Genomic DNA, 18093 nt, shown 5'->3' with positions numbered 1-18093 from the left:
TGTTTGCCTGAGAGGTACATAATAGGCAATGTTTACACTATGTTGCCCGTGGCAACTAATTACTGGACAAACACTGGTGCTGCTGCTGGACTGTCTCTTGTCGTCCACTGTGAGGAATAGAAGTCCCATTGAAGGAGAACACATGATAAGGGACGGCCATTTCCTCAGTGTCTAGCCTGTTGGCTTTAGGATTTAGGATTTAGGTTGTTGTCTGATGTCTGTTTATCTCACGAGCTGTATGGTGTAAGATGAATTTGCGAAAGGACCAATAAAATACTGTATATATTTGTCTATCTATCTATCTATCTATATCTATCTATCTATCTAACTAGGATAGTTTTAACTCTGACCTTCCTTATCCACCTGTTGCTTGTGTAGCTTGTCAGGTCTCTTTTTAAGGTGTCTAATTGGTCTGGGCTCCACAAATGCCAAATACTGGTTTGAGAATAATCTCTCATTTATTTATGGCAGTGTCTTAACACACTGAGATCGGAACTTACTTGGACATGTGCATGCACTAGTCACACACACACACACACACACACACACACACACACACAAACACACACACAAACACTAATTACACACATATGCAATCGTGATTCACACCACTTTTGAACTGAACTGACCATTAGGGATTATTTTATTTTATTACCTCTGTTCTGGGACAATAACACAATAGTCAAGACCAACTTCAGTGTGGTTGAATGTACTTGTGTTATTCCTCTGTAGAGATTGTAATCACAGACACAGTTATTTACATAAGTGAAGTGCACATATTGACTGATTAAATAGCAAATATCCTCAAGGGGCTAAAACAGTTCAACACTTGGTTTGCACAGCGATCAAAAGCCAGATCTTTATGGACACAACTTGTGCTACCCATAACAATGAGACAAACCTGAGCATAATCAAAACTGACCTAAATACAATATACATTTTACTCCATGTCTATTCTTAGTATTTTTTCATTGTTTTAATTATATTTTTGTTTGAAGGGGGGCTATTATGACTTATTTAAATGGCACATTTCTAATGGTAATGTTTATTCTTATCAGTTTGGACAAAAATATTTAAGAACAGTAAACATGAACACAAACATAAAGTCAGGAAACTGTTGCTGGTCTCAAATAGCTCAACTCATACCTATCGTGCATGCTGCCCATCATGTGAAACGGAGGAGCTGTGCCAGGCAAATATCATGGATTCTGCCAGGTGGGCACGATACTGCCACCCCCCCCCCCCCCAACGCCAGCTGCGTCATGGCTGGGCTGACTCACTGCCCATACCTTTCTTAACAGCCCAGAGCCTTCAGTAGCTTAAAGGACATGTTACTTGTAAGTGTGCATATAAGCTAGGGTTTAACTTTAAATCAGTTGAGAATGCACTTTTATCGTTCACTTGTGCAGGCAGCTGAGGTTATCTTCGATTACAAAGCGATAACTGTGTTTTAAGAGTAACAGCAACGGGGGGAGGCGGTGGTGGCAGCGACGCAATAACTATTGAATCCTGGTTTCGCAGTAGATTCTTTAGCTGGCTTTTAACCTTTATGACGGGGCCTTAAACGAGATTTACGAGCGCGACTAGAAAAGGGGTGACCCTGACCTTGCCTTCACGGCTTCACGGATGCAAATCATTAAAAGGGGCTTAAAAGCATTTGCAAACAAATTAAAGTGTGCAGATTGGGGAGAGGGAGGTGCGAAGGAGAAGTGACCTCAAGATGGCGACGCGGGCAGGATCTATAACTCTGAGCAGCCCAGTCGATAATAAAGACTCAGACTTTACATGGCCATTGCGTGACAGAGCTTGTCAGAACTCAAAACCAGGTTTATAGCAAGGAAGAAAAAAAATAAGACCAGGCCTTGAGGTACCCATGAAAATTCCTCACGCCCTATTAACAGTTCTGCACATGAGGGGTGTGAACGCATTCAACTACCATAACTTCACAGTTTAAAGGTCGTTTAGTAAGACATCAAAAGGAACATGCTGTTTTTTTTGTTTTTTTTGCACCTGAATTAAAATAAATCGTATGACACCCGCTTCTGCAAATGGCGTAAATAAATGATCACACTCTCACATTCTGCAAAGAACAGCCTGGGTGCGTGACAGGTTTCCCAATCTCTAGATTCTTATTTTACACACACGCCCTCTTCGTTTTTATTTTTCATAATATGTCCAAATGCGACAGGGTCAACTAATAATAAAGGCAGTGCTGCGTGCTGGACAGCTTGGCCGCTCTCTCCTTAGTGATAAACATCTCACAACCAAACACAACCGCATACCAGCTACCACACACACACACACACACACACACACACACACACACCCTCCCTCCCCACCGCCTCTGGAACAGAATGGAACAGATTTCACTGGCGTAGCCCGATTTTTTCGGGTTACGAACGAAAAAAACAAAAACGAAAAAACGCTCTGTCTTGGAAATCTCACAGCGCTTAAAACACTGGAGGCGCCTTATTCCAAAAAGGACAAAGCCAGCAGAGGACAAGGCAGGGCAAGCATCTGAGAAAGACCAGACCCCCCCCCCCCCCCATCACCCCCCCCACACACACACACACACACACACACCAAGAGGCCCTGCCCACCATGCCAACTCTTTAGCTTTCGAAACGATTTATGGCGGCTCGTTCTGGCTCCGGGGGAAGGTGGCGACTCAGAGTGCTGAGAAAAGGATGGTTCAGCGCCTGGAAGAGTTGCGGGGCAAGCGCTACAGAGCTGCAAACGCCGCACTGGAACGCCCCCGTGACTCTTTCCCTTACTCTTATTTTTCCTGCGGCCATTTAAAGGCCTTGGGAGGTCTCGGGCATAGCAAGCATTTCTGAAATAATCCTGCGACAGTGATGCCAATGCTCTTGATATCGACGGCCTTGCCAGAAAGCATGTGGTCTGACAGGGTGTATCCCCCACATGGTTTAGCTTCAGGCACAAAAACAAATCAGAAAGCACAATTACAGTAATTTGGATTAGCTAATTGCACTAATTCATAAAAATCGATTGATTGCGCAGCCCTACCTCCAACTCTATCCATGTGCAATCAAAATAAAACATTATGAACAACAGAACTCGTGCAGAATACATATCGCACTCAAGAGTTCAGGCTTTCAAACAATAAATCCCAGGATGCTGCATGACACTTGTTTATGAAATAACAGCAAAGATGAGGAGAAGGCACTCGGGGGAGTCATGTGACAACACCACTCGCAACTGCAGTGGCCAATCAGCCATCTCCGTTCTGCTGTCATCATAATGGAATAAGGGGGGGGGGGGGGGGGGGGCATCTGGGGAGTCAATGCAAGGCAGGCAGAGATGAGGGCAGTTATTTACAGCAGACCTATTATCAGACTCAGGGCCTGTAGAGCAACAGCTATGGTCAGAGACTTTCTAATGAGGAGACACAGAACTCAAAAAATCCTCCATAGAAATGCATGGGGCTAGTTTGTAACGCCAATATGGCCGTTGTCTACACATATCACACCCCTTCCTCGGCAAAACGTCGACATATGTGAATACATTGAGCCAATCATGTGGTGTGATGTGAATACATTGAGCCAATCATATGGTGTGTTGTGAAGACATCGTGCCAATCATGTGAACTCGCCGCTGGAGCAAGATTGGTGTCATGAAGCCTTGCTCACGCACATTTCTGCCGAAGAGGATGCCCAATGAGTGCCCAAAAAGCGCTGCTGCAATATGGCCGCCGAGTGGAGGGACTTGCCTAAAAGGACTTTGCTGTGGTTCTAGAAGCTGATCTTTTCTGGTTGTTGTTGTTCAAAGGTATGGCACTTGTCTCTTGGGTTCAAAGTTCAACTGTTGAGGTGGTCGCCAAAGGCAACGTTCACTACACCTGTGTGTGTCTGACCTGTGACGGTATGCAGGCGTGGGTTTCAACATGGTTAAACCTCATTTAGAGAAATGCTACATTTCTACTTTACTCATAAAGCACAAAGCACAAAGCAATGCCAATCAGACCTAGCCTGGGTTTTCCCATGCTGCCTTACGCGCGCGATTTTATTCACGCTGCTAGGCAGCCTGGATTCTATGGACTTCGTTTTCACCTCAACAAAGGAACCAATCACAGAACGGAGGGAGGGCAGCAAGACGATGACGACACACCGAAGCCATTACGTACATTTGATAGACATTCGTAGCGCCCAATAAACGGCTCTGGGCATTCGTAAACCACGTTTCAAATACGAGAAAATAAATGTCTAGTTCCCAGACCCCATCTCAATGAGATGATGTCTGACGTTAGCCAGGCTACATCAGACCAGTGTAGTGTGGTGCAGTGTAGTGTGGAAGTAAACGAGCAGGCAGCTAAACTAGTGTTTGTCTCATCTTCGCTCTCCATTCACGTTCCTGGGCTCAGAGCACCAGTGGGCTGGTCTGTATGTAAATTTTGAGGCGTGACAAATGTACAGGCCAGAGCCAAATAAGGTACCACCTGCGAGTTTGCGTAAACTCGCAGCTTCGTTGGGATTCGCCCGTTTTATGGCGGGAGTTTCGAATTGTGAGATTTACATAGGAAGGAGGTGTCGGTGGGGTTTTTAAGTTCTCTGTATGTCCATTTCACCCACTGAACTATCGCTATTCATCTATGACAAAGTAAACTCGGTTTTGCATTCTATGACCCCTTTAAAACCTAACAAGGCTAAACGTCAGACTGTTCTAGCCTACTCAGTAAGCACCAGTAATGCTTGTGAAACTGAACCACTGGCTCAGTGATGTTCGACTGTTGGTATTTTTCCAAAGGCCACGCTGTTGATTCATAGGGATGACCAGAGCGATGTGCTCCTTCTTACATCACATGCGGGTCACTCATGGAGTCTCCGCACAGACACACTTACTGTAGACTGAGACCTCCACTTGGGAACGCCTGCTGTAGCTTGTGTTATCAGCCTGAACACCAAGTAAAAGTAAAAGTATACGCCTTTCTTGCCTTGTCATGTAATAATAATAATAATAATAATAATAATAATAATAATAATAAATTGTATTTAGAAAAGCGCCTTTCAAGGTACACAAGGACACTGTACAATTAGATATAGACAAGGAAGTACCTAAAACATGCAATCACATCCATGGTTGGATGTATTGTGCATAACCCACCAGTGATTAGGTACAGAAGAAGTGGAGGCAGAGTCATCAATCAATCAATAATTACAGTGCTATGCAATACAATATATTGTCCGGTTGCTGACAGAATGTTAAATATTTGCATTTATCTCAGTAAGTCACCTGCAAACAATTGGGTAATCGTTGCCCTTTCGTTTTACCGATTGTTAGACTCAGCTCAAATATTAGTGTGGCGCTCAAAGCAAAGAAGTCTACTGGAAAACATCCCGCAGCAGTGAAAAAGTAATCTCCCATCACAGGACATCCGTGCATAATGGGGATGTCAAATCAATTATTAACAACGCCTCTAACAGAGCTAGAAATAATGGTAGTTTAATTAACTCCTTCGTTTATCTCTCTAATTGCTCTCACTATGTGCAGAGTAGTGCCTCGGTAGTCGGCAGACGTTCTAAATGAGTTCTTATTTTCAGTTCGAGAGCTTCGAGGCACTGCTGTGTTCTGCCCAGGAGAGGATGACTCTTCTGGAGCAGATGGCTAAATGGTGTCTGCTTCACAGTCGTCTTGTACATTTCTATGGAAAATAATTACTTAGTAATTACACTGATTACTTCCTGCATCCGAAGGTCTCCAGAGAGAGAATGAAGTGTGCGGTGAGAAAGTGGGTAGGTTTTTTTTTTTTTTTTGGAGGGGGGTGGGGGGTTAAATAAGTCTGCATACAATGGGTCTAATAGTGAGCAAGACAAATTGGGTTAGGGATGTTTTTTAATCGCTATTCTGAGACAAATTGCTGATGTAATTCAGTATCAAGTCCTCTTGACATTGTAGAAAGAATGCACTCACAATTTATATTTATTAGTCAACCATAGCATTTGCATGCCACCATAGGAAGCTACTTTAGTGTGCAGATGCTTTCAAATACTGTATTTCTAGCTTCAGAGATACAGCAGCCATTCAGTGTAGATATGGTGTGTGTTTCTTTTCTACAGTCATCAGTAAGTCCTCTGCCCTCATTCCAACCGTTAGTGTAACATTTAAGACTGATATGGCCTGGGCCGCAGTCCAATTGTATTGTTACTCGGCCACACAACCTTGACTGAAGCTTTCACGAAACGGCAAACCGCTCACTTTCGCTTTCAACTCCTGGGAATTTGCGAAACGGCGGTACAAAGGTTGCCTTGTTCTCTCAGGTGAGTGTGCACAGTGCTGCTGCAGGTGCGTTTAGATATCTCATGTACTTCATGCAATCCAAGAGCCCTCACTGTCCCCATCAATGACATCTACACGTCCAATGTCAGGGTTGTGCACAATTCGAATAGCAATTCTGCTTCCTGTTTGCTACCTCAATTGAAATGCAAGTGAAATTCAAGAATTGAATTGGAATTTAAGAGCCAGTTTCAATTCCATTCTAGAATTTTGCACAAGCCTGACGTCTATACATCTAAAGACCAGGGAGACCAGAAAGACCAGTCATTCCACATAGCATATCCTGGTTTCTGACCTGCATATGGATTGCATATGGACATTGCATATGGAAGGACTGGTCAAACCAAATAACACACTTCTGGCCAATCTACTCCACATTGTTTGCTTATCAGTTAATCAGTAGAGTGTCTTTGGCCCGAAAGGCTTCATTTCCTTAATGGACATAATGAACTTTACTCTTGCAAAGGGCACACTATGCTGATAACTGATTTTGTGTTCCAGAGAAAAAAGTCAGTAATACAAGGCGTGACTACTGGGAACATAAGTAGATACATATAATGATTTTTTTTTTTTGGCGGAAAAACTACTGTAGCTACTAAAACCACACACTGCAATTGTAGAAAATTGTACAAGACATTTGTAAACCATTGCAATGCACAGTATTACAAAGAATACTCTCATTCATATATCCCCCAACAACAATGAGATGAGAGATGCATTTCACAACTACAACTATAAGTAACCTGCAAAGAAGGTTTGTGGAAAAAATCTATCTGTTCCTGATACAGTAAGCTTCTCTGAATTTCTCTTCATCTGTTAAAACATCCTAGGCTGGGTGAACCCAGCCTGATCTGCCGGCGATTTCTTTTTCGCCCCGCAGTTCAGGCTGGAAACCTGTGCATCTTTTTCTGCTGCATCCGTTACAATTTTGCCGGGACCAATCACAAGCTGGCATCTGCGTGGCGAGCCAAACGCGATTCACACACAAACAAACGCAGGCATTATCGGGCGGCGAGAACACTCGACTGTGGGGGCACAGCTGACGTCCTGGGACCAGTGGGCAGCTGGCATTGCCCGTGAGGTAACCTGCGTATATGCCCTGCTGAGTCTGACTGAGTGACTGACGGGCGGAGACAGAGAAACAGCACAAGGCCTTCTACACTTCTCTGCCCTTCCCAGCTCAGTGACTCCCCATCTCTGAGTGCAATGCAATCACACAGAAGTCCCCATTCATTCCTTACTAGCCACTGGAAAACCCGGATAACAATCCACTTCACTCAATCCATTTGAGTATTTGTCACTTCAAATAAATTCCTTTGGTTACACTTTACAGTACTTGACAGTATTGATATAAGAGTGACATGACACTGTCATGAACGTGTCATAAACAAGTCATAAACGTTTCTGTTATTAAGTGACCTTCGGTTTTTGTCATAACAAGTTAGGGTTGGGATTAGGAATAGGTTTAAGGTTAGGGTTATAGGGTTAGGGTTAGAGGTTAGGATTAGGGTTAGGATTCATGTGTCATGACAGTGCCATGTGTTCATGGCAGTGTCATGTCACTCTTATGTCGATACCGTCAAGTAAAGTGTTACCATTCAGTGTTTCCCACAGAATTGAATTCTATTTGTGGTGGTAGGTTTGCAGAATTAACTTGAATGTAACAGTTTGTTTTTAACACATTAGTGCAGCGTGGTTATGATGCTAACCAGATTTAAGCACAATTTAGTAGAACCTGTAAAAATCATTGTGTGGTGGTCAATGTTGATATTGTGGTGGGCCGCCACAAATAAGTCAATATATGGGAAACGCTGCCATTCCTTTTTTGGGTTGCTTGGACCTAAACTTGGTGTCGGATGAGTATGAATAACTTATCCTTGAGCACTAAAGCTCTGAGACAAGCAGCCTGCACTGGCACAGGGAGGAGCAGACACCTCCACATGGGCCAGCACTCATCACCCTAGCTGGACAGATATTTGTATCAGGGACCAAAGCAGGAGCGTGTGTCCCTCACTCATAGGCAGAGAGAGTGGTTCTTTCATGACAGCGTGACTTCAGACCAAAGACTTACGTCAACATTCTGACTTCTGAATCTGTGAATGAATGACCTCTGGATGATGGCAAAAAAGGCCACGAATAAAGCTATCGGCGGCTGAGATGCAGCTGGTGGAGGTTGTTCAAACGCATGTTGCAGGAGGGACGCTACACTGCACTGACGTACCAAGTCCTTTTTGGGGCTTTGTGGAAACACAAGACGGTATTTCCTAGAATAACACAAGGTCAAGCAGACACGTCCCAGATGCACTGCATGTCCTTTTAAGTCTATCCACTACAGCAAGGTTGCTGCTGAGACACCTCAGGTCACTCACATCAATGTACAGCCATTGTCTAAAAAACTTTCAAACACCAAAGCCCTAAACTCAAGAGGGCCAAACCCCGCACAACTGTCTCCTTAGACGTCTAAATAGCAGCTATAAACGGGTTTTGTCACTCCACAATCCAAATAAATCATGATGACGAATTCCTGAAGTCCGCTGCCATACAGCAGGCTTAAGCTTAACCAAACACAAGAATCTTCGTTTAGTGCCTATGGCTATTCAACATAACATCTACAAGTTGTGTAAATGTTTCCTCTGTGCAAGGTTACTGTGTACACAATACACATTGACAAAAACGGTTTAGAGAAGGTCATGCAATACTAAATGTAGCCTATTAATTATTTGGACAAAATCAATGTATCTGATATTGAATTCACTTTCTATTTTGTGAGCTGTGAGGCAACTCAATTAGTGCTCAGCATAATCCCCTGTATTAAGATGGTTTAGTTCGTTTTTATTGCTGCAGTAGGCTACCCTACTCGGATGAGATCCAGTAAGAAACCTCCGTCCGCTTGAGACAGTGCGGACACTCGAGGAAGTGACTGCAGATGTGTCAGGGCAATTTTGACCTTGTAGAAAAGTTAGGCTACTCACTACACTCAGTTCAGACTGCAATTTGTTTCCCCTGCGCATGAATAAAGAAAACTATTATGCTGACTGTTCGTCTTGTTGACATATGTCTGGATTATTTCCATTTTTGGCATACTGGCCTTTCAAATGTGGAAAAGTGCAAATCAAAACAATTTGTTCATACATTGCGGCGTGCACTTGGTTGTTCAAGAAAAGTATTGCCTCCAAAACGTCCCATTCATTGAGTTACGCTACTGTAACGTGCTATAGGGGTTTGCCAGCTGTGGAACCAAATGCAAAATACCAAACCTCACAATGTCAACGGGAACGACATTGTTCAAAGTTTTGCACACTCGCTCACACTCGTTTTGCGCACTCGCTCACAAGAACACGTTTAATCAAACCGCAATGGGGGGAAAAGGGTCCTCGTACCTGTTCAGATTCCGGATCACCTGCAACGGAGGCCATATTGAAGCAGATCCCGCGCGCAACTAATCAAAACTCTTCCGTCGGCGACGAACCTTCTGTATATTCCATAAATATTGATATAACGATATGGATTGGTGTTGCTGAGGTGTTAAGGGCTAGCACAAAACCCCCACCTTTACATTAAACTGCCCGGAGACGAATAAGACGGTCCACAACACAATGCGTCCGTCTGAAACCAGCCACAGGTAAAGTCCACTGCATATAGTAGCCTAGACGAAGCTGCCGAAGTTTGCCACAGCCCTGCGTGAGGGCAGGGTGCAGCGGGCTCACTTGTAGAGCTCAAATGAAACAGCAGAGTAGCGGACAGGGAAAGTTTGCGTTTGGCAAACACCTGTGGCTCTCACCAAACTTGTAGAAAGGCCTGTTATAGCGTTTGCTCGTCAGTCTCTTAACTGTTCACTTCCATTTAGTTTGTTTTTCTCATTTACGTTCTGTTGGCAAAATGTTTAAAGAGATATTTTTTAGTTTTTTGTTTGTTTGTTTGTTTGTTTGTTTTTTTTGGGGGGGGGGCATGTGAGTCGTCTATCTTTTCTACACAGCAGTCACTTTGTATGCGTTGTGACAAAGTAGGCAATACAATTATGAAAGTAATTTCTGAAGGCTAACTGCTCATTCTGGATTTACCTGCAACGCTTCTGGCAGTGAACACCAGAGGACGCAGTATCCTCTCTTTTTGTCTAGACTAGACAAAAGCAGTTGAATGAAGGCTAGGCTACTTTACATCAAGTCTCTATTCAATCTGCTCCTATAGCCTATGACATTTCCTAATTAATACACTAGGCTAAACTACACCTACTCAGAAAAATGGAATAGGGAGCAGTATATAGAGCAGGAATAAGATATGGAAGAAGACACTGTTGCAGCTATAAACTAATATGGAGACACAGTATCAATGCCATCAACACGTTAGTCGAGAGTGCAAATAAATAATCAAATAGGGCCTGCTGCTAAATTAATATTTAAATGTTAATTCGTGTGATTGTAGTATGATTATTACAATGTTGTAACTGTGAGCACAGTCCGCACTTACTTCATTTGTACACAAGATGGCACCAGTCTTCAGCCACTCACTTGAGGAATCATGGTTAGTCTTGAATGTTGGATGGGTGATTGTGGCGTTTGTTAATAGTGGCATAATAAAAACTTAGCTCTTTGGTTGCCTAACATAATCCCAAGCCCCTCCTCCCATTGTCAGTCCCATAGTTACTGTTGGTAAGTCGGACAAGTTTGCAGGAAAGTGTGCGAGAACGCGTGTTCAACATGGGGACGCAGCACCCCCATTTAGCCTAGTGCAACAGTGTATGCTGGATTTCTGGGCGTCAAGTAATATTGATATATTCAAAAAACAGAGGTCAGAAAGGCCTTCAGTATGCAGAAGGACACATTCACAATGTCCGCTGTCATCAACGAGGTGGAAAAAAATCCGGTGTCGTGGATCCTAATGGGATGCATGTTAACTGGATAAACAATTAGCACGTTATCCCGAGCAGGTAGTTTACCTTATTTGCTGCAGATGTGACTCTGATTCAATAAACAGGTCTGTGCGAACATATGGTGTTGACGTGTCCATAACAAAATCTAACCATATTTCGAGGATTAGTAAGACGGGACCAAGTGCTGCAGATCCAAGTTCACGCAACTTGGGAGAGTGACTAGCCTGTTAAGCAGCTCATGTTGGGGAGGTGGAGAGAAGCTTCTCTTCGGTAGGCCGAGAGTCTACTTATTATTTTGAATGGCTGCTTTAGAAGGAAGAGTTCAAATAAACATGATACAAGTGTATTGAAAAGAACCCACTCCGAGTTCAAACCCATACCACGCATGACATAGGCTATCTGCAGTTTGCGTGGTTTGTCTTGCACTAGACTTCATCATTATGCTATAATTAATTTAAACGTGGGCAATGTAGTAGGCTAGGTCTAATATTGGCGATTTCGAGACTGCATAGCCTATAGCAAGGCATAGTTTTGAATCAGCGCATGATTCGATCTTTAGAAGACATTGTCTATCTCTCGTTCAGCCATCAATAATGCATCGCAGTAGGCTAGTATTGCGTTTGTGGAAAAAATGATTAGCCTATTTCTGTCAACAGTCTTCTATCCCAAGTTAAACATGGCAATGTAGCAAAGCTGAGAGTATGTTCTTGATGTGTGTAAGGCGATACGTGATTGAAGGTGTAGCCTTTTGCGCGTCTTCCAATCGTATGAATGTGCGAGTTCAGTTCCTGCAAGGTAGGTATATTTTTTTGCGTAGGCTTATGTTGTCGTTTCATCAGTGGAAACCAGATTTAGTTATGTTTTTGTGTGTAGTTATGAACACAAATAAAGGGAAAATTTTTGTACACACTCAGATTTCTTTACTGAAAAGTAGCAGCCTATCCAAAGTTATGCAAAGTTAGGCCTATGTGTGTTAACGTTTCACACGGTCAGGATATCGGATGTCACTTCTACAAGTATCTCAGGCTTATCTTTGAAACTTTTTGAGCTCTTTAGTTATTTAGTTTCTTAGGCTACTCGCAAAAGAAGCATTATAGCCTTCGCATAACTGGCGTATTGTCATACAGAACGGACACTAGAAAATTCAAAATTGACCGAGGTTGACCGAGGTCCTCCGAAGTCCTCATTGTGACATAGTAAAAGGGGGCGGGGCTTGGGATCGGTCAATTATTATGGTTCTGCGTGCTGACTCTGGCCGTTTTAATCATGGTAAGTTAATAATACATAGCCTACTATCTGAATACCTGAATTGAGGATGTACAATATGGAAAATATTTCTGACCTAGCAAAACAATTTCTAACAGTGCAAAAGTAGGCTACCCATTGGCCCACTCCACTCCACTGTATTTTAATATTTTCATTTTAAGTTCTCTATAGTAGGAGTATACGAAAATTAAGGGATTTTCTTTATTCTGGCAGTAGGCCTAGGAAATATTTTAGGCTACCTGACATGGCCAGAGTAAAATGAGATGATCAAAAGAAGGATTATGGTTTGGTGATTCCAAGGTGGACCACATCAGGTTTAGGATATGGTGTTGTTCACCTTATGCTTTCACGAGCTGTGAGTGAAGCCTGACCCGATAGGTGAACCAGATCAGCAACCCCATACAGAGCACCGGCTCGCACAGCCTCAGATCCCAGGTTAATGTGTTACATCATGACACAAGCAACTTGTTTACAGGTCAGGAAACCATTCCAGTTTGTTGTCCAACCAGGGGACCTTGTGTTATTTAGAATGGTGATGACTAGCCTACTGTTATTACAACAATGTTGGTATCACCCCATAAGTGGTGGGGTTTGTTGCTTGCCATCAATAAGTAATAAGGTAGGCCTAAGGCATGCATAATATTGCAAAGCACAAATTACATTGACAATATAACGTTTTAAATCTAATCGGCTAACAATATTTTGTTCTCAAGAGTCAGGTAGCTGTCTAAAATGCTTCCCGAAGGCCATGGCTTTTCGTTCACCTTATTATTTTACCGTCATGGCTTTAAAAGGCACTTCATATGTGTCCCACACGTCTCGTGTATTCCGTTGATAAGGCACTTGTTCGTTTACTCCTATCCGCTATCCCACGTGATTACCTCCGTATTCAGAGCTGTGTCACCAGTGTCTGAGTTGCCCCGGATGGACGGCGGGATGACCCGCGCGCATGATGATTACCGCGGTAGAACCGCAGGAACAGCGTGCATTCAACCTGCCAGTCCGGCGCATTAGCGGAATCCTCATATGACACACAAACCCATCGTGTGGCACGCGAACGCGACTCGGTTACAAGTCAAGTTACATAATGAGATTTCTTTTCAAGGGAAGGGCAGAGCGCAGGTCGAGGTAGGCTATTCTCCAGAATCCGTGTGCATTCTCTCAAATAAACTAGGCCTACCCCTTGGAAAAAGAGAAGAACCAACAACTTTTCCTAGGTCTAAATAAATACCGGTATAGCCTACAGTATTCACTTCTGATGTTATTGTATAACAGACATATCTGGCCTGTTGTTTTATTTTAATCCTTAGGGGCTTCTGCTGTTTCTCCATGAAAATAAATCAACACTGTGAAGGAAATTGACAGATCCTCAGAAGAACACTTTCTGTTCAGACTGTCATGAAAAATAAACTGTCCTTTCACAAAATATCCCTGCCCTGCTGTGGAGTCCCTCTAAAAAAATGGAACACGCTAAAAACGGTTGCTTATAACTTCTGATCAAACAGATTATAAAAATACCCCCCCCCCCCCCACACATCCCTTGCTTCATATCAGCTAGCCTACAGCAACCTGCACAAGAGTGTTTGAATGCTTCTTGTGCACTCTCAGATCTAAGCTAGTACCGACACCTACCTGTTCTGTTCAATAAAGCAGCAGAAAACGGAATGCGAGTTGAAAGAGAGAGAACATCTTCAGTGTAGCCTATGTCTCCAGTCCATAGAGATCCCAACGGCCCCCCCTCTCGTTATATATTTCCCCACAGATAAGATCACCCTTCTTGGATTCTTATAAATAGACTAGCTGGCTGAGGACAGACAAGCCTTAACAGACACAGAGATAGCAGCGGAGGTCTAGAAAGAGAATTGTTGATATCTCAGGGGGCTCAGAAAATATGCCTGCAAGATATCGGATTTTCACTACCAAAAGAATTCACAATATTTGTCACACCAGTAGTTTAAGCCCAATGATGTATCAACTAAGACCCTTTGGTATCATCTCAAGGTAAACTTTCAAGGTAAGACTGTGTGAAAGAAAGAGCACACACAAACAAGGAAATTACATAAAATCAATCATTTATTCAACAATAGTTCCATTTTAAAAAATAAATTAATTAATTAACATCCAACATAAAGGATAATGACCAGCAAGATCAAAGGCCTTTTTGACAGCATGAACCGAATGAACCAGCCATTCAGTTATTAGCAGCTAACAATAGTCACTGACAAGTTTTGCAGTTATTTTACCAGAAATGAAAATAAAATTCACATGATTTACCTAGTGATAGTAACTTCTACATTATCGCTTTGGTTAACTAAAGAGGACCTAACCATACTGATAACAGAACATACTCTTCTCTTCAATGTTTTCCCCCACTTCATTAATTGTTTTTTTTTTTTCAAGTAATAGGTTTCCCTTCTCTCGGTGGATGGGCAGAATGTTTTTTTTTTTTTTTTTTTAAAGACCATCTACAAGTAGCTCCCCCAGTGGGTTTAGATACAGTATACACTACATCTTGGTGCGGCTTACAGTACACTCACACACACGCACGGCCTTATAGCCACAGCTTCTGGACAGTACACTGAGAAGCGTAGCAGCAGCCTTGGAGAAGACCAGGGTTATCACTAGACCCAAAACACTACTGGGGCACAGTCCAATCTAATCATAATAATAATAATAATCTGCTGCCAAAGAGGCAACAGGAGCTAGTTAAAACCTTAAGTTATTTACTAGGGGCACAGCAGTTCAATACTGGGGCACGTGCCACAGTAAAAGAGGTCTAGTGAAGCCCATGGAGAAGACTCCCAGATGCTGCCCACTCATTCTCTGAAAAGCGTACAGTCACTAGTATAAACCACCAGCGACAGACATTATGCAGTACAGATACTCATCAGGAAACAGCGATACATTTCATCTCTTGAGACCAAGATAGTCCCTTTAGGTACGTGATGTTAATAAAGTTACAATCTACAAGTATGTAACTTCTAGCACAATAACGGTAATGGTATAAGTATACACAAGTAGTGGATATGATTTTTTTGTTAAATATTATTAATTTCTTTTTTTGTTACATTTTTGTTTTGTGTTTTAAGATTTGTCATTAGTTAAGGTCCATTTTCAAGTAAACCCTGAACTAATTGTATAGTGCTAAGCCCTTCTAATGTTTAAGAGTTGTTTCTTGAAAGACCTTTTAAGGTCAATACTGTGCTACAATAAAGGACAGAAATTTGTAGAAAAATAATATCCTATCTGCAGCGATTCTAGAACATGGCGGAGTAGAGGATAGATCAGTTAGTCCCTGGCACTGGCTTGGGTTTATTCGCTGATTTATTAGAACAGGTTAGAACCAGCAGTTCTCAATCTTGTTCCACGGGTTCCCCATCCTACCCTAGGCTACATTGTCTTCTCCCCATCCCTGCTTCAAGCTCGCCTCATTTGACTCAACATCATCTTCATGCTTTTGATTGGCTACATCAGGCATGTTCAGCCAATCAAGAGCATCCTTGTTGAGTTTAGTCAGGTTGCTCAGCCAATCAAAAAGTGCCATTGCTGCCGAGTCAGGTACTCGGAACAGGGATGAGTGAAACGAAGCACATAGTGCAAGAGTATCCCAAGCTGGAGCAGGACTGGGAGAACCGCTGAGTTATATTAGAGTTATTGCATTAAAGAACCTGACTTGGGGCTGGTGCCTTGGAGACTGCTGTACAGACACACACAATCACAACACAGAGGATTACATCCATGAAGGTGTATGACAGCAACTATGTTATCCCACCAGCTGGACTAGTGGGGTTCAAGAGCTTTGGCCAGAGAACGCCAGTGGCGAAGGACCTCAGAATTCTGTGAAGGACCCCCGAGAAACAATTAGTACGTATACAGAAAGCCACGTCAGTTAGCGTGAAGCGTACAGAGCACTTGAATGACTGCATTTTACGCATGAATGGATTCACCACTAGCTAAATGCTATCTAATTCCACAGTGGGGTTAAACAGGAAGTGCTGAGTTAAGAAAGCAGTATTTCACACTATACATTCCAACAGGATCACTTCCTTGTTGGTACCTAATGACTTGGGGATTCTGCCGGAATCTGGAGAAAAAGCCCAGCGAGTCTAAGTTCAAACAGCAAGGATTGCACCGAAATACAAAACGAAAGGTGAAGTGCAACAATCAGCAGTTAATACAATCGCCAACCATCAACCAATGCAGCAATATATGGCTGGGAGGAGAGAATGTCAGGGCCTTGGCGAATGTGCCATGATTGGCCAGGCTGAATTGTCTGGACACATGGATTGTGCTTTGTGATTGGTTCAATTTTGGGGTCTAAATGGTACCAGACCACCTCCTCAACAATTTTTGGATAGGTGTGGGGGGGGGGGGGTGTTTGGGGTGCGGGCAGTGGGTTGGACAGTGCATTTGTCAGATATACATCCTCAGAAAAGGCTAAGACAGGAAATACTAGCGATGGCGACTACTCAGTTCAGTGCACCTGCAAGAGAGGGCACTTGCTCTTGTGCCCTTCAGCATTCATCCTCTCTTTTCCTCCCTCCCTCTTTTTCTTTTTCCCTCTCTCTCTCCATCTCTCTTTCCCTCCCTCTCTCTCTTCCATCCTCCTCCGTCTCCCTCCATCACTTTCTCTGTTTCTAGCCCCAGTGGCGGCTGGTTAATGCAAGTGGTTAGGGCAACTCCCTCTCCCAATCATCCAGAGGTAATCTAGTGAATTGAATGAATTCCATAATGTGACATGATTATGAAATTGGAAAAAAAAAGTGTTGTTTGAATTGGTTTCATATAGACTTAAGGAGAATAAGACCTTGAAAAGAATGGAGGTTTGTCAGAGCTCACCACATAGGGTATGCTATTGTTAGAGACAGGGTGACTGAGATGTCTGACTTCAAGCAGTCACTAAAAAATGTGCTGGCCAGAAGGAAAGGGCCAAATGTATGTTCAAGTAGTACTACTGGCTGGTGATTGGACAACATTTCGGTGTGGTGTTGTTCTTAGATCTTTTCAAGATTTTTTTTTTTTTTTTTTTTTTTTGCTTTTTGCTTTTTTTTGCTCAATTTATTGGTCACCCAAGTTTTAGCTCCAGCCGCCACTGATTAGTCTCCCTCTCTCTTTTGACCTCTATCTCTCTTCCTCCCTCATCCATATCCTCCCTCCCTTTTCCTCTCTCCCTCTTTCTCTCTCCCTCTTTCTCTAGCTCTCCTCCTCTCTTCCTGTTTCTCTGTCTCTTTCTCTAGCTCTCCTCCTCTCTCCCTCTGCCTGCCTCTAGCTCCCCCTCCCTCCTCACACCATCTCTCCCTTTCTTTCTCACCCTCTCTCTCTCTGTATCCCTGTCTATCTCTCTCTCCTCCCTCACCCCTCCTCTCTCTCTTTCTCACCCTACGGTGGGCATCGCGTTGGCAGGAGTGGTGCTTGTTGAGGACCACGTACTCCTTCTCCCTCTCCTCTCCTATCTCTCCCTCTCCCCCTCTCTCCCTCCCTTTCTCTCTTCCTCCCTTTCTCTCTCATCCCCCCTCTCTCCCTCCATCCCTCTCTCATCCCTTCCCCCTCTCTCCCTCCCCCCTCTCCCCCTCCCTTGCTCTCTCATCCCTCCCCTCTCTCTCTCCCTCCATCCCTCTCTCCCTCCCTTTCTCTCTCCACCTCCCCACCCTCATCCTCTCCCTCCC

At 43.4% G+C, this 18093-nt stretch overlaps 1 protein-coding gene across 1 annotated transcript in view; it reads right to left on the bottom strand.

Moving 5' to 3' along the window:
- ank3b (ankyrin 3b) overlaps positions 1–9951 on the bottom strand; it is a 228984-nt gene extending 219033 nt beyond the window's left edge. Inside the window, exon 1 of the mRNA XM_076297830.1 lies at positions 9672–9951. Within this exon, the coding sequence (XP_076153945.1) occupies positions 9672–9707 (36 nt within the window). The 5' untranslated portion in view covers positions 9708–9951. The remainder of the gene's footprint in view (positions 1–9671) is intronic.
- Positions 9952–18093: the final 8142 nt, after the last annotated feature.

Source organism: Alosa pseudoharengus, unplaced genomic scaffold (genome assembly GCF_046254945.1).
Source record: "Alosa pseudoharengus isolate Yale_2024_CS ecotype anadromous, Long Island Sound unplaced genomic scaffold, YU_APseudo_1.1 YU_APseudo_1.1_scf_21, whole genome shotgun sequence".
In the NCBI taxonomy this organism is placed as follows: domain Eukaryota; kingdom Metazoa; phylum Chordata; class Actinopteri; order Clupeiformes; family Clupeidae; genus Alosa; species Alosa pseudoharengus.
The sequence above is the reverse complement of the archived record's forward strand: the minus strand, read 5'-3'. Positions and strand labels throughout refer to the sequence as shown.